General features: G+C 38.9%; 3 protein-coding genes, 1 long non-coding RNA gene, 1 other non-coding gene and 1 pseudogene across 7 annotated transcripts; 2 read left to right on the top strand and 4 right to left on the bottom strand.

The window, feature by feature from the left end:
• Positions 1–30: 30 nt before the first annotated feature.
• On the bottom strand, positions 31–1,482 carry LOC111470112. Its single transcript, XR_002714977.1, has 3 exons — positions 1,386–1,482; positions 929–1,036; positions 31–246 (listed from the first exon to the last, which is right to left on the bottom strand). It is a non-coding gene; the product is annotated as an uncharacterized LOC111470112 (long non-coding RNA).
• A 772-nt stretch (positions 1,483–2,254) lies between these two features.
• LOC111470111 lies at positions 2,255–6,053 on the bottom strand (annotated as a pseudogene).
• A 4,011-nt stretch (positions 6,054–10,064) lies between these two features.
• Positions 10,065–14,705, top strand: LOC111470181. The gene is made up of 7 exons (XM_023115704.1): positions 10,065–10,269; positions 11,626–11,762; positions 12,286–12,346; positions 12,497–12,632; positions 12,735–13,065; positions 13,835–13,963; positions 14,055–14,705. The coding sequence occupies exons 2-7, from the start codon at positions 11,666–11,668 to the stop codon at positions 14,495–14,497; spliced, it is 1,197 nt and encodes a 398-aa protein (XP_022971472.1). The 5' UTR covers positions 10,065–10,269; positions 11,626–11,665; the 3' UTR covers positions 14,498–14,705.
• Positions 14,706–14,932: 227 nt separating this feature from the next.
• On the top strand, positions 14,933–15,013 carry TRNAL-AAG. The gene has a single exon. It is a non-coding gene; the product is annotated as a tRNA-Leu (tRNA).
• Positions 15,014–16,719: 1,706 nt separating this feature from the next.
• Positions 16,720–17,562, bottom strand: LOC111470152 (RING-H2 finger protein ATL8). The gene has a single exon (XM_023115655.1). It carries the CDS (start codon positions 17,515–17,517, stop codon positions 16,813–16,815), a length of 705 nt encoding a protein of 234 aa, XP_022971423.1. The 5' UTR covers positions 17,518–17,562; the 3' UTR covers positions 16,720–16,812.
• Positions 17,563–18,135: 573 nt separating this feature from the next.
• On the bottom strand, positions 18,136–23,244 carry LOC111470151 (MLO-like protein 8). Of its 3 annotated transcripts, none has more exons than XM_023115654.1 (15): positions 22,917–23,244; positions 22,172–22,229; positions 21,858–22,081; positions 21,660–21,776; positions 20,674–20,734; positions 20,500–20,588; positions 20,349–20,423; positions 20,187–20,275; positions 20,064–20,113; positions 19,938–19,978; positions 19,676–19,849; positions 19,569–19,604; positions 18,949–19,016; positions 18,782–18,818; positions 18,136–18,675 (listed from the first exon to the last, which is right to left on the bottom strand). In XM_023115654.1, the coding sequence occupies exons 1-15, from the start codon at positions 23,103–23,105 to the stop codon at positions 18,271–18,273; spliced, it is 1,713 nt and encodes a 570-aa protein (XP_022971422.1). In that variant the 5' UTR covers positions 23,106–23,244; the 3' UTR covers positions 18,136–18,270. The 3 variants fall into 3 exon arrangements, with proteins under 3 accessions (XP_022971422.1, XP_022971420.1, XP_022971421.1); XM_023115652.1 differs by having other exon boundaries at positions 18,782–18,842; positions 22,917–23,242; XM_023115653.1 differs by lacking the exon at positions 20,064–20,113 and having other exon boundaries at positions 18,782–18,842; positions 19,938–20,019; positions 22,917–23,243.
• Positions 23,245–23,678: the final 434 nt, after the last annotated feature.

The following is a 23,678-nucleotide window of genomic DNA, read 5'->3' on the forward strand; positions in this document are numbered from 1 at the left end:
AGTGGGAAACTAAAATGCATATTCAATGGGTTGAAGAACAGATGGATTGAAATTTTCATTAATCATACTAAGTCATAATTTTAATAATTGAAATAGAAATGTAAAAAATTTTCACTTCAATGAAATAAAAACTAAAGTATACAACACACAATTGAATCATTTCATAAATTAGATACGATTTACATTCATGGATCAGTTGCCATTGTTGCCAAATCTAATTCTTCGTCGGAATCAATTAGACTTGGCCTGCATATAAAGAGGCAACAGTAAACTCCATTTTCCGTGGCCTTGTTAAGTAATTGACAGAGCACAATACTCTTTTTCCTACATTTATAACACAAGAAAAATGGGCTGTAAATACGCGAGGTGGAATGGGATAACACATCCCCGCCTCCAACAAAGGCCATCTATGACAACTCCTACCCTTAAGAGCATCTGAAAAGCTTCACTCCTACTCAAGGTGAATACAGAAGACACACAAAAAGACAACCCAAGCCATGGGACTCCGAACTAACACAATGAGATCAAAAGAATAACTACAGAGAGAAACTTAAAACCCCACAAGAGAACACATCTCTTCACTAGATCTCTCAATCTCCTATTGTTTCACTCTGCCCAAAGGCCCCACAAAATAGAATAAGTATTAGCTCTTGGAAATGTTTTATTCTATAGGTTGTACATTTGTGTCCTTGAGTTCTCTCTTTTACATCATTATAATTATTAAAAACCATCGTTCCTATTAGGATTTCTTTAGCTATTGTTTGATTGTGGCAAGCCATAAGTAGTCAGTAATGCAAGCACATGACTCATTTAAATATCTGATTTTAATATATTTAAGTAAAATTCACCACCATAATTGTGAAGGAAATAGTAGGAAAGATTTGCCAACTCAGAGTATAATCTTCTAAACAAAGTAATGGCTTCGTACCTTTGGTTGTGGAGTAATGGCTTCAAAACTATGTATGATTGGAACATCAAAATTCGGATGTTCTAGAACAATATATGCACCTTTGTCTTTGTACCTCTCCTCAGTAGCCTGCAAGGGAAGAAAATAGAGGGGGGAAAAAAAAGTTCACTTCAGGAAAATTAAAAGGCAATATTCCTCATTTACCAAAGATATCCAAGTAACTGAAAAACATTGACTGGTGAAGGAATCAACAGTTTAATTTTGGTAAGGTGGTGAATTTTTAGGGTTTAGAAACTTAAAAACACACGTGAATAGAAAGATGTCTCTCTTTTTGAAAATTACCACAACCTATATACATCAATGAAACCTATTTGTGCCCTATAGGCCTTGTCACTCATATCTACAAATTAAAAGATATGGTGCTTGCAAATAGATGGAAAAAAGCTCTCAAATGAACGATAGGTCAGTACCAATCTACCTTGGCACTGCCTTTATTTCTGATAGACATTGGTCCATTCCTGACAGCAAATGTGTTGATGGTGTCAAGTTATGAAAATGAAAGGTGAGTCTTCAAGCTTGATTTGGAGAAGGCTTACGATATGCTTGATTGAGATTTTCTTCTTGGAGCCCTACACAGGAAAACCTTCGGCTCTAAATAGGATTGGGTTAAAGGCTTCATTACAAACACCAAGTTTTCCATCCTCATAAACGGAAGGCAAAGAGGCCATTTGAAAGCTTTTCTAGAGGCCTAACCATTGGCTCACTTCTTGTTCATGATTGTAGTTGATGTTTTCAGTAGTATGCCGGATAAAGAGGTGAAAAAAGATAGCTTGCAGGATCTCTCTATGGAGAATGATACCATCCATTAATCATTTCCAATTCTGCCACAACGCCCTTCTTCTATTTATTATTGACCCACTAAAATTAACCAATTTAAGGGAGATGTGTTGATGAGACGCCCGAGTAACGGCCCCAAAAGTCCTTGTCACTTGTACTTGAAAATTGGTAGTTGCGCTCCAGTCTGCTATACGTTGTTCAGACAACATTTCCAGTGAGATTTCTACATGGATGTTGATCATGTAATTCAAGTGAAATTCAGTAGATAAAAAGGGTCAATTTATACCATAATTGCAATTGAGGATGAAGATGGTATCACGATTTCAGCAAGTGATGAAACAAAGTGATTTTTCTTAACTTCGATGGATGCATCCAAGAGGTCCCAAACAGTAGAGGGTCATTTTAGCTATCTCCACGAAACTAGAACAAGCTTTGCCTATAAATCTTAAGTATAGGTATCCATTTGTTGAGCAGTAGATTTCTTATCTTAATCCATCATCCATATGATGGGACAATCAGTTCTCTCTTGAAAGCTTCTAGATCCCAAGGATAAAACTTAGCTGCAAAATTGTCCACCTTATACCAATTGCGAAAGGAATAAAGAGCATTAACTTGTTCCTCATTTTCATAACTCATCAAGGCTCAATCAGCTACAGAAGGGTTGAGGGAGCAGGAATGTGGAGATGTGGGCCTGAAGAATCCACATGATGTAAACCAATCGTCATGAAAGTGCTTCCTTTTAATGATGATGGAAGCATTAAAGTAGATGATGGTGTGGGTTGGGTCCTTTTGTGGGGGGTGCCTGTTGTTGGCCGGTGGTTGACGTTGGTTTAATACATCCTTGTAATAGGTTGTTGGGGCAGTAAAGGTTGTCGTTGGGTAGTAGATTTCAAAGATTGTGGTATACTATCAGTTGGATAGGTGGAGATGAGGCTACCTTCCTTTCTTCACCGATAGGAATGAGGATCTTGTTTAAACCTCCATTTTGTCCAAGCCTAGCTATTTCAGCAAGAATACCTTTTTGAATTGTAGTCTTCTCAATCCAAATCAATTCATCTCCAGTTCTATGCTCTTTCAAGAATGTTTGGCTCTCATCCGATCGTTTTTGTTAGACAGGCATGGGATACCCATTTCAAGGAGATGAAAAAAGCTCGGTCGCAGGTTATTTCTATGAGCCTTATACCTGTCCCTCGTCTTGAATCAATCTCATTGGTGAAGTGTTGGTGTTTGATTGAGATTGTAACTGGATTTTGAGATGAAGCCATTGACGTTAAAGGTCTTCTTCACACCGATGTCCCATAAAACTTGAATCAAGAAGACTGAAAATGTTTGGAAAAATCACAGATGAATCAAAAGCATCCAACATTATTACTCAATACTGAAGAGCAAAGGAGCCATGAACAAAGATATGGCAAGGATGTATCAAATTAGAAAAACATATCACACAACAAGGAAAGAGGATGAGATGAGGCCTTTTTCTAGGTTTCTTCATTAGTTCTATTTGTCATCAATCTCTCTGTCTTCAATGACCGAATCAATACAAAACTGTAAAAGGTAATGTACTCGCTGCTTAACAGTTGACATACGATGAATTATGATTGTTAGAATAAAAATAAAAATGGATGTACATGACACCATGTAGAAATTCAAGGCAGCAAGTCAATCTCGGTGCACCAAACTAACAACACCCATAGGTTGTCACATCTGTTTGGCTTGCATAATACAAAATTCTTGTTTTTGACCAACTGAAGGTAGACTAAAATAAGCTTGAGCCATCTCAAGTCAAAAATCTATAATCAAAGATGATTACATGTATCAGCCTGTCGTTACTCCAGGGAACATTATATAGTTGAGTGATTTTAAATTTTTTATTTAGCATTTGAAACAAGTTTTGGATCCATTAGCCACCATGACTAAGACTTGTATTATAATTCATTAGCTAAAATTCGCACTAAAAATAATCTTTTTGGTAAGAAACAGTTCATAGATGACTGGAAGTGTCAAAAAGAGGGGAAGAAAGTCAAGCTCTAGACCAAGGCAGATTTGCATTATAATATATCTTTTAATAAATAACTATGGAGGTTTAATGCTTTTTTATGAGCACCAGACAATAGGCCTTTTTATAATAGTGGTCTTAGTCTTGTTCTTTTGGATTGGAATCCTTTTTTGTAGCTAGTGTCGAACACCTATTTCTTTGGGGCTTGGTTTTTGTATGCCTTTGTTTTCCTTCATTTTTTTCCAATGAAAATTCAATTTCTTACCGTAAATAAATAACCAGAGACGTCATATCCGAACACATATCTACGTAATAAATGTGAGATTCCACATCGGTTCAAGAGGGGAATGAAACATTTATTATAAGAACGTAGAAACCTCTCCCTAGTATATGCATTTTAAAATCATGAGGTTGACACGGACTAAAGTGGACAATATCTGCAAGTGGTAGGTTTGGGCTGTTACAAATGGTATCAGAGCTAGACACCGAACGATGTGCCAATAAGGAAGCTAGGCCCTAAAGGAGGTGGATTGGGGGTCCCACACATCGATTGGAGAAGGAAACGAGTGCTAGCGAGAACGTTGGGCCCTGAAGAGGGGCGAATTGTGAGAATCCACATGGTTGGAGAGGAGAACGGCGAATTTATTATAAGGGTGTGGAACCTCTTCCTAGCAGATGCGTTTTAAAACAGTAAGACTGACACGGGCTAAAGTGGACAATAAACATCTCAAAATTAACTGGCAAAGCGATGAGTTTGATAAAATTACCTTCAGATCAAATTCTTTCAAGAATTCTTCAGAGCAATCAGGACCCCTCAAAAGACCTATGCCTCTCGTTATTTGGGGAAAGGCCAGAATTCATCGAAGGATCAGACCACAGCACATCACCTGGTATTAAATTCAAGCCTTCCCATGGGGGATCAAGAACCGATCTTCTAGCTTTGAATAGTTCCTCCAAAGAATCAAGAGATAACCCATTGGCTTCAGGATTTAAGTTCATTCTGCGTCCTTTTTTCCCTTTTGATCTTTTAGATGAAGGCACTGATACGCTGCGGAAAAGTTCCCCATGAGCCGTATTACACATCCAGCAATAATTGGTGCCAAAGGCAACCCTTCGAAACATCCCAAACACTTCCGGTAGACATGCTTATCTTTGTCTCCGTACTTGGTTAGCACTTCCTTCTCAAAACCATAAACGGATGTGCAGTACTTGGACTCGTGGTTTCCACGAAGAAGAACTACACGATTTGGCATGTACACCTTTATACATTACCGGAAGAATTAAATCAAATGAAAACCCCCTGTACAAGGCAAAGAAACACTGCTAAATAGCAAGGATTTACGTGATGCTATATATTTGTTTTTAATAATACGGAAGGCAATTACAAGGCTGAGATGATGGAGATTGAACAGAGATTAAAGAGAGAAATTAGGCAGATGGCTACATGCTATCGTACGCATGATTACATAAAACATTAAAAGTAAAATTGAAGTGCATTTCGATTTGAAACGAAGGTAAAAAAGAGAGGGAGAGAATTAAAATCAGAGCATAAGTACCTTCAAAGAGGAGATCATGAAACTGGCAGTGGATGTCTCCGACGACGACTACAGTCGAGCCGCTGCTGGCGACTGAGCTTTCGAGGATTCTAAGGCAATTAAGTTCTTTAAGGAGGGTTTTAGAAACAGTGAGGATCAGAGAATCGGAAACGGAGACGGGAAGGACGGAAGGAAACTCGGATGGAGGTAAATGTTTGGAAAACCAGTCGAAGGCGGCGATGAGATGATGAATCCATTGCAGGGAAATGGTGGCGCCGGGAGGCCAAGAGAGTTGAAGATGACGTGCAGGGATTTTCTTCAGATTCAGAGATGATGGAGAAGGTGAACTAGGGATCCAAGGGAGCCGGAGTAGCACCCATGGAAATCGAATCGGACAATGCTCGAGTATCGAAAGCTGAAGAATCCAAATCCGAATGCTGCGGCGACATTGTTATCTCCGTCGTTGGTGGTAGAGAGATCTGGCATGGCACCGAACCATTGCCTGCTCTCTGGTTCTTACTCTTAACTGGTACGATCCGCGCGCCCTTTTCCGATTTTGGTACGGATGGCTAATTCCTTGGAGCTCATTGTCAAAGCTTTCCATGTGAAATGTCAAAATTATCCTCCATTCAAAGTTCTTGAAAGAAAGGTACAACGACCTTTGCTCGGTCATCACAACTACTTTGTTCGACACTTCAATCATTCGTCTCCGACCATAAAATTTCTAAAAAAAAATTCCGAGCACGCTTAAAGCTCGTAATGCCTCTTTTGTGACGACTCCAACCGTACATATAAAATATACTGATACTATAACCTATAAATTATGCTCGGCAAGCAAACTACTTCCCTCTAACGAGTCGCTACAAGTTAGTAAGTAATTTTGGTCTCTTGGGTGATCCGATTCATAGCAGAATCATAGACGGATTCTAACCAATCTTAGCTAAAATCCCTAATTTTCAAGGTCCCAATGTAGCCACGTGCTTAGTGTCATAGTCATACTTGTCCAAAATGTGTTGTATGTGGCCGCGTGTCGACTATTCTGGTCATACTTGTACAAGACGTGTGTTGTCCATGAGTGCATGCTCATTCCAAACCTATTTTTACTTGCTTTCATGTTAGATAAGTTTTATATGTGATGTCCCACCTTGGTTGGGAGGAGAACAAAACACCCTTAATAGGGTATGGAAACTTTCCCTTAACAGACCCGTTTTAAAGCCTCTAGGGGAAACACAAAAGGGAAAGCACAAATAGTACAATATCTGTCGGAGGTGGATTGGGCACTGTGATTAGTTGTCAATTCTTCGACCCTTGTTATATTTTATGCTCACAAAATTTGAATTTCACACGACAAACACGTTCCGGATTAGAATAAGTATGGCTCGGATAGTGACCGTCTGGCTGCTTTCCTTTACGCGTGAGATGAGACCAGACCGCACCATTGCAGGCGCACTGTGTCTGAGTATCTCTATATATTTTCCCACCACCTTCCGCCGCCTGTAAATAAATAATCATATTCCGCGTCGAGTTGGATTTCAACTTTCAACCATTTCAGACAACCTCCATTTTTATTTTATTAAATCCGACTCCGAGCGTCTTCTACTCCACCTTCCAAAATCCCCTCTACCGGAGTCCAGATTCCCGATTGCACTGTTGCAGCACTTCTCCGCCGCCGAATAATGGAGCCTATAACGTATCAAAGGATTAGGCGCCGCTCCAATGGATTTGCACGCTGCAGAGGCTTCCACCTTCACTCGAGACGATTCTCCGTCTCCAAGCTGCGGGCGAAGTTCGACTGGCTGTTGAGGATCTTAAATAGATGGCGTCGCTCCTATTCCTGGTCGATTAAGATTAACAAGGTGAGGCGCGGCGGAAGGTCGAAGGCTTCGGCTACGGCTTCGGCTTCGGCGGAGTTTCCGAGGTGCGTCGATCGAGGTGAGTGCAGGTTGAGGTCCTTCCGCCGCTCTAATTCCTTCTACGCGGAAGCCATTGCCGATTGCTTGGATTTCATCAAGAGATCCTCTGTTTCCAGTGATCGAGCGCCGAGTCAACCTAGGGTTGAATTCCGCGATCCTTCTCCCTCTGCGTAACATTTCTTTACTTTGTTCACATAAACCTAAACGCCTGTACCTGCACATAGTTCGTGATTTTCCTTTCCAAATCATATTTGTTGCTTTTTGTTTGTAAGATAGAGAAGGGCATCCCATATCTTGTTGGAGATGGAGCAGATCTTCTGCAAAACCAAATTGAATTCTTCCAGTTCTTTACTTGAACAAAATCCTTTTAATTTACCGATTAATTGATGCTTACTAAAGCTCAATTATACCAAATGTTCTTTATAGTACATTTATATCTCTAAAATTTTTCCAAATTCAAATATTATTTTCGTCTGTTGCTTGATTTTACTCTGTATTCAGATCAATTAAGCTCCTAAGTTTTGGATTTAGTTGCATTTTGTTCCTTTCATTCAAATTTATGTTCATTACTACATAGTTTAGTCCCTGTTTTCCCTCCTCTCATTTTCGAGGTACAAGACGAGGAAATTTCGTCCATGGCCTCGATTTCTTCATCACGACATTCTATCAATAGTTGCAATTTCCTCCCTAACTTCTTAGAGATACAATTCAGATACAATTCAGCTCGTGTGCTAGTCGGAACTTGGATCAAAGTGGATCTATTTCTAGGAAATGGAAGAGTCATAGCATGACAGTAATATCCTCCCCACTCAATTGGTTGATGTCCCTGTCAACCAACTCGAACAAGTAAGACTAAGACTTCTATCATGTGGCTATATGTCCCTGTCAACCAACTCGAACAAGCAAGACTAAGACTTCTATCATGTGGCTATAAACAACATGCTTTGTTTAAAGACGAAAATGGACACCAATAAGTTAAAATAAAAAATATTATAATTAAACCATTAGTAATTTTGAGAATTAATTGAATATTAAAAATAATAAATTTACAAAAAATCTCTTATTTATTCTATGGCTATTGTTGTTCTACAATTAAAATCTGACTTTTATTTTCCATTTGAATAATGATTTAAGTAATTTGTGGAGGCAGTTAAGCGAGGAAATTAAATTTCGATAATTATGGGAAGAAAAAAAATGTGGGGGGAAGGGGAAATAGTTGAATTCGAGTAGGGGTAATTTTGGAAATAAATATGTGTGAAAGCTCCGTGATTACGCCACCTACTTCATCTCTATCGTTTGACTAATGCGTTCCCAACCAAGATAAACATTATGGAACCAATACACTAATTTCCTTCACCTGCTCCTATTTCAATCTTTTCCTTCAATTCTCCATTTCAATTTTTAATTCTCGTAACAACCCGCGAGAAAATATTTTTTTCGTTAAATAAATGGGTCGGGTACGATATTATATTCTGGTCCCTCATTCTATTCCCGATCAATACTAAAAGTTCAAGGGTAAATTTGTAATTTCATTTAACACGTACCATATGAATTCATTTTATCCTTGTTTTTTTTATTATTATTATTTTGTAATACGAGCATAATTGAGTCGTAGTTATCGTAAATTCAAATGGCGTTTTGAAAAATAGATTATAATTTCGTTCCATAGGCTAGCTAAGAAGCCAGCCCAAACAAAGTCTTTCCAAAGGTTCATTAATTAGTTAAACAACGAAGACTTTTGGGTTTTGTAATCAATAATTGAGATAATGTTTGCTTAACTCTATTATTGGATTACTTTTTTAATATATGCTCCACATAAATCCCATCAAAACAACATTAACTTTTATATATATATATATATATATATATTTATATTTATAGATTTCTATTTAACCTACGAGAATCTGTTGTAAATAGAACTGAAAATGGAGTAGAGAGCGGTGAGAGATCTCTATCCATTAGCTAAACGAGATTAGAGATGAAGATTATATTCTTCGTCCTCGTCTCTGCCTTCGTCTTATTATATACACATATTTTTTGTCTTTATTTGTTCAAGTAAATATATTGAAGATTATGGATTTGTTACGATATTTTTTTTTATTATTAATAGAAATTATATTAAAAAATAAAAAGGATTATTTAAAATATATATTAAAAAACAATTAAAAAAGAAGTCAAATAGAGAATTCAACCGTCACAAAAATAAATAAAAAATTGGGCTCGAGGACCATACTATAAGAGAGTATATCGTGGCTCACACGTTATAGACAAGAGTAGTGGTGATACATGAGTATTGGCTAATGGATCGAAAGAAAAAAGTGACATGATACAACTGAGGAGGAGGATCCATCATCTAACCCGCTAAGAAAAGTGGGTAAGATTGTCAAACCTAAAGTACAAACATGAAAAGAAGTGACAGTGTCGTCAGTGGTGTTGGAGACTCAATTAGGTCCCGAACCACCATCCTGAAAGTTGGTTAAGTTCATACAAGTAAAATATGTAACTGAGGTTAAACGCTCCACATTGGCGTATGGCTCTTCGTCATTTTGACGTGTAAAAATATTTGATTAAATATGTGTTCGAATATATTGTATGAGTGTGTCAACATGAGTCGGGCTAAGTTATATGGCTAGGTGTCACAATCGCTCTCTCACGGGACATTTGTAAGCAATTATGTGGTACTCACTCTCACCATTGAGTGAGTCAGCCAACTCGAAATCGTGATAGAATTATCCTTTAGAGAAGTGAAAAAACCCTAAAACTTAAAAATGGTGCGTTGGTTCGGTTCGGTCCGTCCGATCTTAATTTCTTTAAAACCCAGCTCGACCCGGACCGACCGAATAGGTTCCGAGTCGGTTCCTTACACTCTCAAGTCCTAATGTCCGCCTTCACAGCAGCCCGCAGGTGTTCTTGACGAGTGATTATAGCGGGAATCGCTGATTGCTATTAGTTCCTCTTACCTTTAGATTCACTCTCTCAATTAGGCATTCTGGATCATCGCTTATTTTCTCACCCCCAATCCTACCATTGTTGGGCTGACCTTTTCTTCTTTAATCTCAGATTTTGGGTCGAGATGTCCAGGTAACACTTCCTCTATTGTATCCATTTTTGCATTTAATTAACGTAGTACCTCACTTATATGGTCTGCTGGTTTGAGATTTCACTTTCTGATTTGAATCCGTTCAATCATAATGATTTTTGCTTATAATTTATGGTGAATGTTTAAATCGAAGCTTATCCTTTCATTTGTTTTCTATTCAAACCTAAACTGAAAGGTATAGTAGTCTTTTGGAAGAGCTGAGAACGGATCCGGTTGGTCTTGTTACTGAGCAGTTCAGTTGCGAATTGTATCTTGAAGGAGTGTAAAGGGATGAAAAGGAGAAGTTGTTCGTTTAAAATTGATTTGGAAGTAGTCTATGATCATGCTAATTGCTAGTTTCCTCAAGCCATGTTGAGGAAAAAGGGTTTTGGGTCTAGATGGAACTCCAACTCCAGCTAAATTCTTGATTTTCACGAGTGAGAGGTCAAGATTTTAGCTATTAGAGGTCTGAGACAGCCTGGGAGATCCTACTTAGTACTTTTCACTTTTAGTTTGTGTTGACTGGTGACAGTGTAAGCAGGCTGATTAATCAGGGGATTCAGGCATATAGGATTTTCAACTTACTCATTTCCAGTTTCTAACAGCAGATTATTCAGTAAAGATGAGGCTGCTGTAAGATTAGAATGGGTTTCTGAACAAGGTAGCTCTGAGAGTTGGTAGCATTTCCCTAAGAAGGGGACTTTTATATCTGTTCTTTCTCTTCTAAAGGATAGGCAGGATTCCCAGAGACTTGTTTTAGGATGGATAGGGAGAGGGAAAATATAGTCACTTGGTGAGATGATACTTCGAGCTGGTGCAATGGGTTGTTATTGGCAATATGAGAATTGTGGCCAAGTGGATTTGAGTGGTATTGGCAAAGACGAGATTGTGGCCAAGTGGATTAGGGAGGTACTGGCAAAATGAGAATGAGAAATGAAGTATTATTCTCCAAGTAAATATGGAGACTTTAATTGTAACGGCCCAAGCTCACCACTAATAGATATTGTCCTCTTTGGGCTTTCTCTTTTGGGCTTCTCCTCAAGGTTTTTAAAACGTGTCTGCTAGGGAGAGGTTTTCATACCCTTGTAAAAAAACAATTCACTCTCTAGGTGGGGGAGAAGGCTTAGCAAATATAGTTTTTCTAGAACCTTTTTTCTTATTTGGCTGTTGTTGTTTGTTATTATCATTCACCTAATTACACTTTTTTCTAAATGAATTGAAATAAATGATAGTAAAGGATTTTTTATTAACTCTAACTCATATCTCATGCATGAAGATTCTACAGCTACACTACCCCTTTCAAAATTCAAAGGTCTTTGGACATTTGTTCACGTGTGCTTTATTTGGTACATTTGTAGAAAATAATTTGATGGTTGGACTTCAAAACAAAGAATAGCCATGAGTGGAGAACATCTGAATCCAATTCCTTTGGAGAGTCGACCTGGCATCCTTTTCGTTGGATCATCAAACGTTGGCAAGCGCTCCCTTCTCTCAAGTAATTCTCTTTCTCTTACATCGCTAAATTCAATCTATTTAATTCTTACTTGTTGCAATTAAGTTGATTATTATCATGCCCATTGAGAGTCTGTGTATACCGTACGAGTGGTTTCGGGAATTGAAGTTCTCAATTACTACAATCATCATATGCTATAACAAATGATGAGATTTTCTTCTCAAATTTCTCAACATCAGAGAATACTCGCTCTCTCTCTCTCTATTGTTTTGGTACATAAGCTCATGTACAATCTCGTCTTTTTCGATCTACTTGTAAATTGTTATTAGAGAAAAGTGGCCACAATTTCATAGAAGAAAAACTTGTACTTGCTAGTTATCTGTTTTTTTTTTTTTTTTTTTTTCTTTAACATGTAATTTTCCCTTGCGACTAATGTTGTAAGTTAGTGGGATTGTGCTAGATATATGTCTTGACATTCATAGTTTATAAAAGAAGCATAACACTCGGTAGTTGCATCAGAGAAACTGATCATTTTGAGTATTCAATGTCTTTCTGTTAATCGTAGGATTACTTTCTGTGGACTTTGAAGATGCCATGAATTCGTCCACTCAAGTTTCGGTCCATGGGTAAGTGACTGAAAGAAAATTTCATTTTTCTTCTTACGTATCAATGTATCTTTCTATGTAGTTGGTCAAAATGAAAACTACTAGCATTTTCTAGGTCACTCACTGTAAATTTGAGCTCAAAATGGCCTTTTATTTTTCCTTGACAAACAGTTGGACCATCGACACACAATATTACACAGCCGATGTCTCTGTATCGGTGGCTCATTTGGACGAGCAATTTTCCATCGAGGCTTTGCCTACATTCAATCAGTTGGCTGCCCTGGTCATGATCTTCGACATGAATGATGTTAGTCCTTTCTATTTTAAGTTTCTTAACTGCAATTGTAATAATCAATATTTTTGTTGATATCATATGTTTGTATGCCTATTACTCTTTTTTTCATTGCAGCTTTCATCTCATGCGACGCTCCGGGATTGGGTCGCTCATGCTGATCTACAGAAATTTGATGTATTATTATGCATAGGAAATAAAGTAGATCTTGTTCCAGGTCATCCAGTTCATGCTGAGTACAGAAAATTTCTGCAAAAGCAGAGACTTAAAGACTCTTCTACAGATTATTCAGATACAGTCGAATATGGAATTTCTGAAATTGAAGGAAGTAGTTTATTGGGAGACGAAGATCCCTCGTGGGAAACTAGGAGGTCGTGTTTGGAGTGGTGCGTTGAACGCAATATCGAGTTCATTGAAGCGTGTGCGTCTAATGCAGATTTTGACAAATGTAAGTTAGTCCTAGCGTTGGCTTGGATACTCTGTTTGTATATTTTTCTTCAAGGCGAAAAGAAAATCATCTCGATTCTCGACTTAACAAGTTTCCAATCTAATCTACAGGTAGAATTATATAGCAAAGAATTTCAACTGTGTTTTTCCTTTATCTACTTGGAACAAAATTAATCTGTTCATTTTTTATAGCATGTGTGATATCCTATATTGGTTGGGGAGGAGAACGAAACACCCTTTATAAGGGTGTGGAAATCTTTCCCTTGTAGACGCATTTTAAAACCTTGAGGGGAAGCCCGAAAGGGAAAGCCCAAAGAGGATAATATCTGTTAGCGATAGACTTGGGCGGTTACAAATGGTATTAGAGCTCAGACACTGGGCGATGTGCCAGCGAGGAGGCTGTTCCCCGAAAGGGGGCAGACACGAGGTGGTGTACTAGTAAGAATGTTGGGCTTCGAAAGGGGGTGGATTTGGCGGGGATCCCACATCGATCGGAGAAAGGAACGAGTGCCAACGAGGATGCTGGGCCCTAAAAGGGGGTGAATTGTGATATTGTGATATCTAACACTCTTTATAAGGGTGTGGAAACCTTTCTCTAGTATACGCGTTTTAAAGCTTGAGGGAAAACCCAAAAGGGAAAGTCCAAAGAAAGGGAAAGTCTAAAGAGGACAATATCTGCTAGCGGCTTATGTAGGAATCCTGTGTCAGATTCATTCTCATTCTCATCTTGTTTTTGTTTTTCTATGACATAACTATACTATTATCTACAGGTTTATCAATTGATGGTGATATACAAGGAGTTCAAAGGCTCTATGGTGCTCTTTCTGCTCATATGTGGCCTGGAATGATTCTAAAATCTGGAGATAAGATAACCAAGCCATCATTTCCAAAAGAAGAAGGTCTTTTGCCTTACATTAATCTTAGTTAGTACAATGTTTCATCTGTTAGTTAAAAGTCTAAGTATCTGCCTCCATTGTTTTATCCAATCAGAATTGTCGGAAGAAGAATCCGATATTGAAATTGACTACGAAAAACTATCCGAGGGTTCAGCCGAACCGTGGGACGACACAGATTTCAAGGGTTGCTCGTCGAATGGAGAAGGTTCTTCCATAGACACCGGAGCTCATCCAAAGGAAGTCGACAATGCCGAGCAAGATCAAGCATGTCAAAATACCCGTGATCAGGCAGAGGCTGAAGAAAACGCAGTGGCTACTAACGGAGAGCATGACGAAGTGAAGGATCCATGCAAGGGAAAACATCATGATGTAGAGGATTTAGAACGGTTGATGTGTGAGATAGGGAACATGCGGGACAGCTTGAGGTTGATGCCAGATTTTCAAAGAAGAGAAATGGCTGCAAAATTGGCGCTGAAAATGGCGGCCATGTTTGGTGGGAGTAGTGATGATGAAGAGGAAACTGCTGCCATGGACTAGTGATTCTGAGCTGGGAATGGTTGCTCCTCCCCAATCTTGTGTTCCTCGATTCCTTCGGTCAATGTATGTTTGACAGCTTAGTTTTATTTAATCATGTTCTTAGTTTGTTAATCTCACTACTTAGCAAACTAATTAAAGTGCTATATAATTAGTTTAAATACAACAATGGATGTGAATGTATGATCAAGGAAGGATTTTAGTTTTCCAATTTTCTAATATTAGGCATGAAAATAAGAATAATATTTATAATATTGAAAAAAAAATACACTTAAAATTTTGAATTTGGTTGTGTTTAGGTTACTAATTTTCGAACTCAACGAACATGTTTGATGGTTATTCAGCTACTTTTCATGGCCTACATTGAGGAATGGTTGTTCATTTAAAAAATCAATATATTTTTGATATGTTTAGTTATGGGACAAATTTAATAACAAAGTTGAGATGGCCGAGTTGGTCTAAGGCGCCAGATTAAGGTTCTGGTCCGAAAGGGCGTGGGTTCAAATCCCACTCTCAACAAAATTTATTTTATATTTTTTATTCAACTTTTTATAATTATAACTTCGTTTTAGCTTCGATTTGAGTGATTCAAAAAGTGGTAGAAGCGTTATTCCAAGCTCTATCTATAAAAGCTTCAAAATTAGTAATTAAGAACATGTTAGGTCAAAACCCGAATAGAAAAATGAAGTTTAGAAGGCGACTCTCACATTCTCTTACCCCACCACTAAGACATATATGTGTGTATATATATATATAAAATGTTAGAGCACAAATAATGGTTGAGCTTCAAGCACGTGTCAGATTATAATGAGCATAAATGAAAGGAAAATAATGGAAAGAGATTGTGTGATAGAGAGACTCAAACATAAACATAAACCTAAATGAGGGAAGAAGAAAACGAGCAACATAACCAACAACATATTAGACCTACATACAACACAATTCACATGTTATCATCAGCTTGAGTCAGATCGACTAAAATGGTCACATTCTACCCAATACAAATACATTTATGCTATTATCAGTCTGAGCCCGATCAACCAAAACAATCTCAACTTGGTGCAATATAAATACACCTCCTCAAAACCCTAATTGATTCGTACACGAGTCGGAGTGCACCTCAGAGGTACACTCATACAAAAAGCCGTAACTACTTACAACATTTCTCCTAAACCCTACTGAACTTTGTCATCGAAGCATCAAAGCCTGCGTAATGAGGTGCTACACTCGGAAAATTGTACGGACTTAGGTAGGTCGGATTCTTGCCACAACTATCGTATCAAAAGAGTGTAGGATACAAATAGTTTTGTTTTTGAATAAAAAAAAGAAGGTTGCATAATTATAGGGAGGAATAAATGAAATATAAATAGAGGTTTGAATGGCTCCAAGGAATGGTGACAAGACCTTAATGCCTAATATCTATTTTGCTTAATAATTAATTAAAACTATTATCCAAAGATGCTTATTTTCTCTCCCCACATAAATAATTAATAATCAAACAGTCAAAACTCTAAATATTTACCCAATTTTCAATTATTTTAATTTACTTTATATACAAACTATGACAATATAAATATCAAAAAATATATTATTTTATTTTCCAACATAACTTTTTAAATAAATTATATATTTTAAAAATAGACTAAAATAAAGAAAATGTAAGTACGAGAATCAAAATGTTCAAAGTATTAAAGTAAATAAGAGAACAGAATCATAGTTCATACCCAACTTTTAATTTTTTATTTATTATTTTTTCGTGTATCGGGAATCTAAGCTTTTATATATATATATATAAATGAAACAGAATAAAGAGAAGGGTTCTCTTAATCTTTATCTCGAGAGGACATTAGCATTTTTTTGAAATATTTAGAAACACTAATAGTTAGCTCGAAAATATAATACCCGTTTTTTATTAGTTCAAACATAAGGTAAAATATCTAAAATCATTGATTGTTAGCTTGAGAGTACAATGTCGTTTTTTTTTTTCTTAGTTCAACAAAAAAATAAGATGGAATATTTGAAATTACTAATCGTTAGCTCGAGAGTTTAGTTTGGTTTTTTTTAGGGTAGAATATTTGGAATCACTAATTTTTAGCTCGAGAGCATAATACCATTTATTTCTTAGTTCAACGATATGTGGACTAAAATATTTGAATGCCCGAGAGTATAATACCTTGAGCTAGATTAGTTGAGCTACATTCATGATCGTTTCTTGGACGAAGTTGATGTAATTTCAATATATATATAGTTTTTTTTTAAGAGTGAGTTGGGAAAAGAGAAGTGAGCAATACTTAGAAGGGTATGGCGTTGACTAAAAGTCAAGGCAAAAATCCCAAACCCCTGTTGTTACCATTGTTATCTTCCCTCCTCTTTTGCTCCTCCTCGTTGTTGTGATCGTCGCCGTGGACGACGGCCGGGAAATCGCCGCACTTCTGGCATCTGGCCACTACCAGAATCTGGCGGCAAGAGGGGCAGGACGAGTGGGAGCTCAGCCACGTGTCTACGCAGCTGACGTGGAAGCAATGGCCACACTGCGGCAGTTGTCGGATCTCCTCCCCGTCTAGGAATTCCGCCAGGCAGATCGCACATTCCGCCGCGAATTTCCCTTCTCCGCCCGACCCCGATGCTCTGTACGCGAATTTCGGAAGGGATTGCAGGATTTTCTTCTTCAATCCCCTGTTCGCTGACGCCTGATTTCCTGCACCGCCACCGTTACTGCCACGCCGGAGCCACGCGCACCGAGCCACCGCTATCAGCCCCACCATACAAATTAGAGCACACAGTAGCGCCGCCAGAATCACCACGAAGTCCGACTCTATAGCCACCGCCTCTGGGGGCGGCGCCGTCGCTGTCGCCGTCGCCGAGGAAGTATTCCCCGCCAAAGCTTGCAAATAACGAGTCATGACACGGATTTGAACAGAGAAAAAGAAGAGAAATCTATGGAAAAGGAAAAATCTTGAGAACTTTGTTGTTAAAAGGGGAAGAGGGGAGAAGAGGACAACTTGGGAGGTGGGCCACTCCATAGTTTGGTTATTTGTTACTCATAGTTATCCTTTAAGCTCGGTTTGTTCACTTAGATTCTTTTCGGTTTCGTTTGGTTCATCCCGGATTGATATCAGATCTTCTTCTATCTCTAAATGAACTCATATGGATAGATGTTCGAGATGTCTTGATGAGATGATCAGCATATGGGTCAATTCCCAATGGGCCCGAACAAGTCAAAATGGCCATGTGTCCCAAAATAAAAATGAGATGCGACGTTGTTGTGTCGCACACAAACATGCATGCACAAACAGCATGTATGGCCGAATAAGCTTAGATTTCGCACAAGCGAGGTCGGTGGACAAAGGCACAAAACTGGGCGAAAAATGAATATGGGGATTGAGTTTTTCTTAAGGCTTGTCGTGAGTGTGCAACGTCGCATCTCATTGTCATCTAGGTTCCCATCAACACAACTCATGCATCGTGATGTCATCCTTATGCCTCAGGACACATCGGACATCTTTGCTTGCTCAGACGCATCCATTGCGCCCCAACCCATGTGTCATAGGTTAGATTATGCACTCACTGTTCTCTCTATTCACGTGAATGACCAAGACCTAATTGAATATCTATGTGTTAATCATCACGTCATCCGAACATAACAAATCTCTTAACCTTAAAACTTTATGGTATGATGATTCATATTCTTTGGAGACCCAAATGAAAACTATATCATATGTGCAAACAAAATCTTTATGCATGTACAAGCTCTCACCTATAGCCACCAAGCTTATTCATTTCACTGGTGCAGGCTTTATAAACGAGAACTCATCTCCTTCTTTAGTTTGCTCTATACTCTCCGGTTGTTCCCTTTCACCAATTTCATGTATTTCATCTCCATCCACATTGACATTACTCGATTCGATACTCGATACTTGCATAGCCGTTGCTGGTGAATCGCCCTCGTAATCAGACAATTCAAGATCATCGTACGCAGGCACACGTATGGAGTGTCCCGTGGTTTTAAACCGTCGCAATGAGCGTCCAAATGAGCTCAGAGGCGAAGCATTAGAACTACCTCCAAGTGTTCTAGTTGTTGAGCTTCGTAGAACCCGCTTCTTCTTGGCTTTTTCATGCCATTTCTTGAGCGCCTTTGATGTATGTTCGTCGAAAATGGACCTTTTCATGCCCGACCCCATCTGCAATTCATAAACATCCATCATACGACCGACCCTTCTGCCTCACAACAGTACATTTCGCAGGCACGAGGCAGAAAGAACTGATGAAGTCAAGATACGTAAATACCTGATTTACAAGGGCGTATATCGGAAGCGTAACGTAGCTGCAGAGAAACAATGTTATGACCCTACAAAACCATAAGCAGATGAAAGCCTTGTGATCAAAAAGCTCAACATAGAACACAAGATAACCAAAGCATTCATATCATTAGAAGGGAAGAAAGGCTTACTTACCCTATACAAACTTTTACAATGGCAAGGACGGGACCGTCAGAGAAGCAAGAATTCGACCCGAAAGAATGCTGCACACAACAACTATATCGTGGATTATAGCTTACAAGAAAAAATTGTAACAGCTCAAGCTCACCACTAGCAGATATTGTCCTCTTTGGGCTTTCACTTACGGATTTCCCTTTAAGGTTTTAAAACGCATCTGCTAGGAAGAGGTTTTCATTTTCCTCTCCAACCAATGTGGGATCTCACAATCCACCCCCCTCGAGGCCCAGCGTCCTCACTGGCACTCGTTCCTCACTCCAATCGATGTGGGATCTCACAATCCACCCCCTTTTAGAGCCAACGTCCTAGCTGGCACACCGCTTGATGTCTGGCTTTGATACCATTTGTAACAGCCCAAGCTCACCGCTAGCAGATATTATCCTCTTTGGATTTTTTCTTATGGGCCTTCCCTTGAGGTTTTAAAACACGTCTGCTAGGGGGAGGTTTCCACACCCTTCAAGAATGTTTCGTTCTCCCCCCCAACCGAAATGAACCTTCTTAAAGTTCCCAAACCGTAAATAAAACATTGTTCTTGATTGGAGAACGGAAAGAAATCGATATAACGTCGAGAAGAATACCAGTATAGACAAGTTAAAGGTGATCTGGAATGCATTCTGCATAAACCAAATGAGCTGATAATCAGATCAACACTAAAATAAAGCAGCATATGGGAGGTTTTGGTTACCTGAAACAAAGCAAAATGCATGAGATGAAGAATCAGTTGAGGTCGACCGAACCAAAAGTACTTGTCGGACCCTTGCACGAGCGGAATTCCCTGGACCACGGCATGTTTCTCCAAGATTTCAAGAGCCATCCTAGTCAAAATGGCTTGAAGTTTTGATCCAACAGCTAAGGTTATCTATGTGAGGTTCAAACAGCCATCGTCATATAATAACTAACAAGCTAATCTAATGAATTTCCCTTGAAAGATAGAGATTTTTTCTTACGATCAAAGGGATAAACGACGCCCAAAACATCGTCCGCCATCCTGAAAATGAAACGGTTTTCGTCCTAATCGAATCTTTTGAGCTAATTGTTAAGTCAAAATCATTAGATTCAGTGAGTTATCATACCAGCTACATTAAGAAGCAGGAAGATCACAAATGACAACCACAGAACAGGACTGCCACCAAAAGACCAGCTCGTAAGAACTAAATGATAGTTTGTTCGTAGTTAAAACGATATCGAACTATTACCTCACACCGACGACTACCTTGAAGTCGTCTTCTAATGACCTTTTGATATATCTTTGGAAGTCAAATTTACTTCCGGGTGCTAAATGAACCTACAAGAGTATTGTATTACGTTTCGAAACTCGAAGCTGTGATCAGTTTAGAGTTTAGTAATGGATAACTCACTGTTATGAATCCATTGCGGAGCGTTAAGTAATCTGCCTTACTAACCGAGCCATAAAATTGCCTGAAGAAGCAGCCCTGCAACATATAATCAAACCCAAGTCATTTCGATATCGATGGATACTCGAAAGAGTATTGAGAAACTTTCACTTACAATATAGAAGAAGAAAGGAAGGCGTGTCCAAAAGCTGGTGTGTGCTTTCACAAAAGATGTCTCATGAGTGAGCCTAAATCTTGCAGGATCTGTACATAGAAGAAGAACCAATTCATATGAAACTACAAACTCTCTATGCTAAGTGTTGCTTGATGAAAGAACAAAATGACAGACCATTGAAGAACTCGTAGTTATGAGTCGAAGTTTCCTTCTCCCACTCCTTCCAGCCTCGAATCTGAGTAGAAATAGTTCCGTTCGTAACGAATCGATGACGACGTAGGTGCAAAATTCACTAGGAAATGATCTCAAGACTTAGTTACATGACATAACTAAGGCCATTTTTCCTCTCTTTTCCTGCTTTACTTTAGGTCATGGCTCATACATTGGTTTTACTTTATACGACTTGAGTCAGACCATAACGAGACGTTAACTTGAACAATACTATAAAAATTCACGTAAGCTTGTCATTTCCCTTCTGGGCTTCCCCTCAAGGTTTTAAAACGTGTCTACTAGGAAGAGGTTTCACACCCTTAAAAGAAATGCTTCGTTCTCCTCTCTAACCAATGTAGGATCTCACAATCCACCCCCCTTGGGGGCCCAGCATCCTCACTGGTGCACCGCTCGGTGTCTGGCTTTGCTACCATTTATAACAGTCCAATCCCACCGTTAGCAAATATTGACATTTTTGAGTTTTCCCTTTTGGGCTTCCTCTCAAGGTTTTAAAACGTGTCTACTAGGGAGAGGTTTCCACACCCTTATAAGGAATGTTTCGTTTGTCATCTTTGGGTTTCCACTTCAGGGTTTCTACTTCTGGGTTTCTCCTCAAGGTTTTAAAACTCGTCTATTAGGGAGAGGTTTTCACACCCTTATAAGGAATGTTTCGTTCTCCTCTCTAACCAATGTGGGATCTCACAATCCACCTCCTCGGGGGCCAACGTCATTGGTGGCACACCACCCAGTGTCTAGCTCTTATACCATTTATAACAGCCTAAGCCCACAATCCAAGCCATACAAAGGAGAGGTTTCCACACCCTTATAGAATGTTTCGTTCTCCTCTCCAACTAACGTGGGATCTCACACAAAAATTGAATCAAGAAGTTCTATGAAAGACTTAAAAAGAACATCAAAATCATACAAACAAAGAAGAAAACAGCCCTTACCTTTACCCTTCCAAGTGTCATTGTGGTAACACTAAAGACCACATGAAACACAGCTAGGAAGAATATGAGAATATGCAACTGATGCAATCCATCAATAGATATAAGAGACACCTTACCCTATTAGGAAGAATGAACATAGTTTACCAACACAATCAAGTTTCTCAAACCAATGATAAGATTCATGGGACAGGTTCTTACATCCTTACACGGGGCGACATTGTGGCCTCCAGCCAACGATCTTCGGATTAGCCATTGAAGCCGCCGGTGATGTTCGTCGTCGCTGTTTTCAGACGATGAGGCATCTTTCTTTTCAAGTGGGCAAGGCAACATGGTATTGGCAATGGCTGGAGGAATGCAGATTTGGACTATAAATCCTTGTGCAAAAGTCAGAAGCAGGGAAATGAATCCCAAAATCATCAGCTCTGCACAAAGTTTGTGGAATGTTCATCTTTTTTTTCTTTCTCATACTCAAAAGTTTTGATACAATGTGCTGTGTATGAGTATTGTATTACCAGCCTTAACCTTCTCCAGAGCTTCCAACAGAGAACTCTTGTGCTTTTCTGTCAACCACTAAGAGAACATGAACAAGTCAATGAGTAGATTTGGGCTATGAAAATTAGGAATCACGACTCTCCACAATGGTATGATATTGCCCACTTTGAACATAAGCTCTCGTGACTTTGCTTTTGGCTTCCCCAAAAGGCCTCATACCAATGGAGATGTATTTCTTACTTATAAACCCACGTGGGACTCCCTCCCAACAATCCTCAACAATCCTTCCCTCGAACAAAGTACACTATAGAGCCTCCCCTTAATCAAGGCTCGACTCCTTCTCTAGAGTCCTCAAACAAAGTACACATTTTGTTCGACACATGAGTCACTTTTGACTACACCTTCGAGGCTAACACTTCTTTGTTCGACCCTTGATGATTCTATTGACAAGTCTAAGTTAAGGGCATGGCTCCGATACCATGTTAGGAATCACGACTCTTTACAATGGTATGATATTAGAACATAAGCTCTCGTGGCTTTGTTTTGGGGTTCTTAGCCAATTGGGACTCCCTCCCAATAATCCTCGGGAAAGTCGATTCATTTCCGAAATCTTTTCTTAAAGATAAACATATTCATAGTGATTTGAAAATTTTAAGGATAAGTGAATGAACAAATGCTTTGAGAAACAACACCCAAATGAGAATACACAAGAACAAGAAGAACAGAAGCAACAAAAAGAAGAGAAATCAATCAAAAACTAATTACCGTTCCAACTTTGTGAAGAACTTTCTCCAATACAATGGAAATAACAATGAAAAAGAAGCAAACACCAGCAACAGCCCATGTGGGTGTGTTATCGAGCTGCCTGGAACCGCCGCCGCTTCCACCGCCTGCGGCGGCAACGACGGCGGCGCCCCCAAACAGAAGACAAAAACAGAGACAAGAAACAGCCATCAAAACAGCAGAAGCCTAAGCAGCAAGGAGCTAAAATGGCAGAAAAATGGAGAATTAATTTGGTAAAGTAAAACCAAGCTGCTCTGCGACATTATTGGAGAGAAGAAGAACTTCACTCAACCGTGGAGCCCACGTTCTTCGTCATTAATGATGAGAGCGTTCAAACATTTCAAGAATCTACGTTAAATCTTAAAAAAAGGTTACATTTTTATGGATATTTTAATCTTACATTATCACCCCATCAAATTAAATGTGATTTAAAACTAAACCCATTTCTGGTTTCATCAATAAATTGGGTGACCAATGGATGTTCCTCATGTGGGGTCTCACCCCGATCCCCATGATGATATCGAGGAGGATTGAACATATGTAATTACTCGTAGTAACGGTCATATATAGATTCAAAAACTCAATAAACTTTTTAACCTTTACCAACTTAAAAGAAACTGAGGTATATAAGCTCACTAGACTTGGAAGATTATTGGTAACATGACTAAATGAATACGAGTTGTGGCTACTCATCCATCCCTATAGATGGAAGGAGTTGTCAGGTGTCACGGATTGACCGACCAT

This window comes from Cucurbita maxima, unplaced genomic scaffold, assembly GCF_002738345.1.
Source record: "Cucurbita maxima cultivar Rimu unplaced genomic scaffold, Cmax_1.0 Cma_Scf00043, whole genome shotgun sequence".
Taxonomy (NCBI): Eukaryota; Viridiplantae; Streptophyta; class Magnoliopsida; order Cucurbitales; family Cucurbitaceae; genus Cucurbita; species Cucurbita maxima.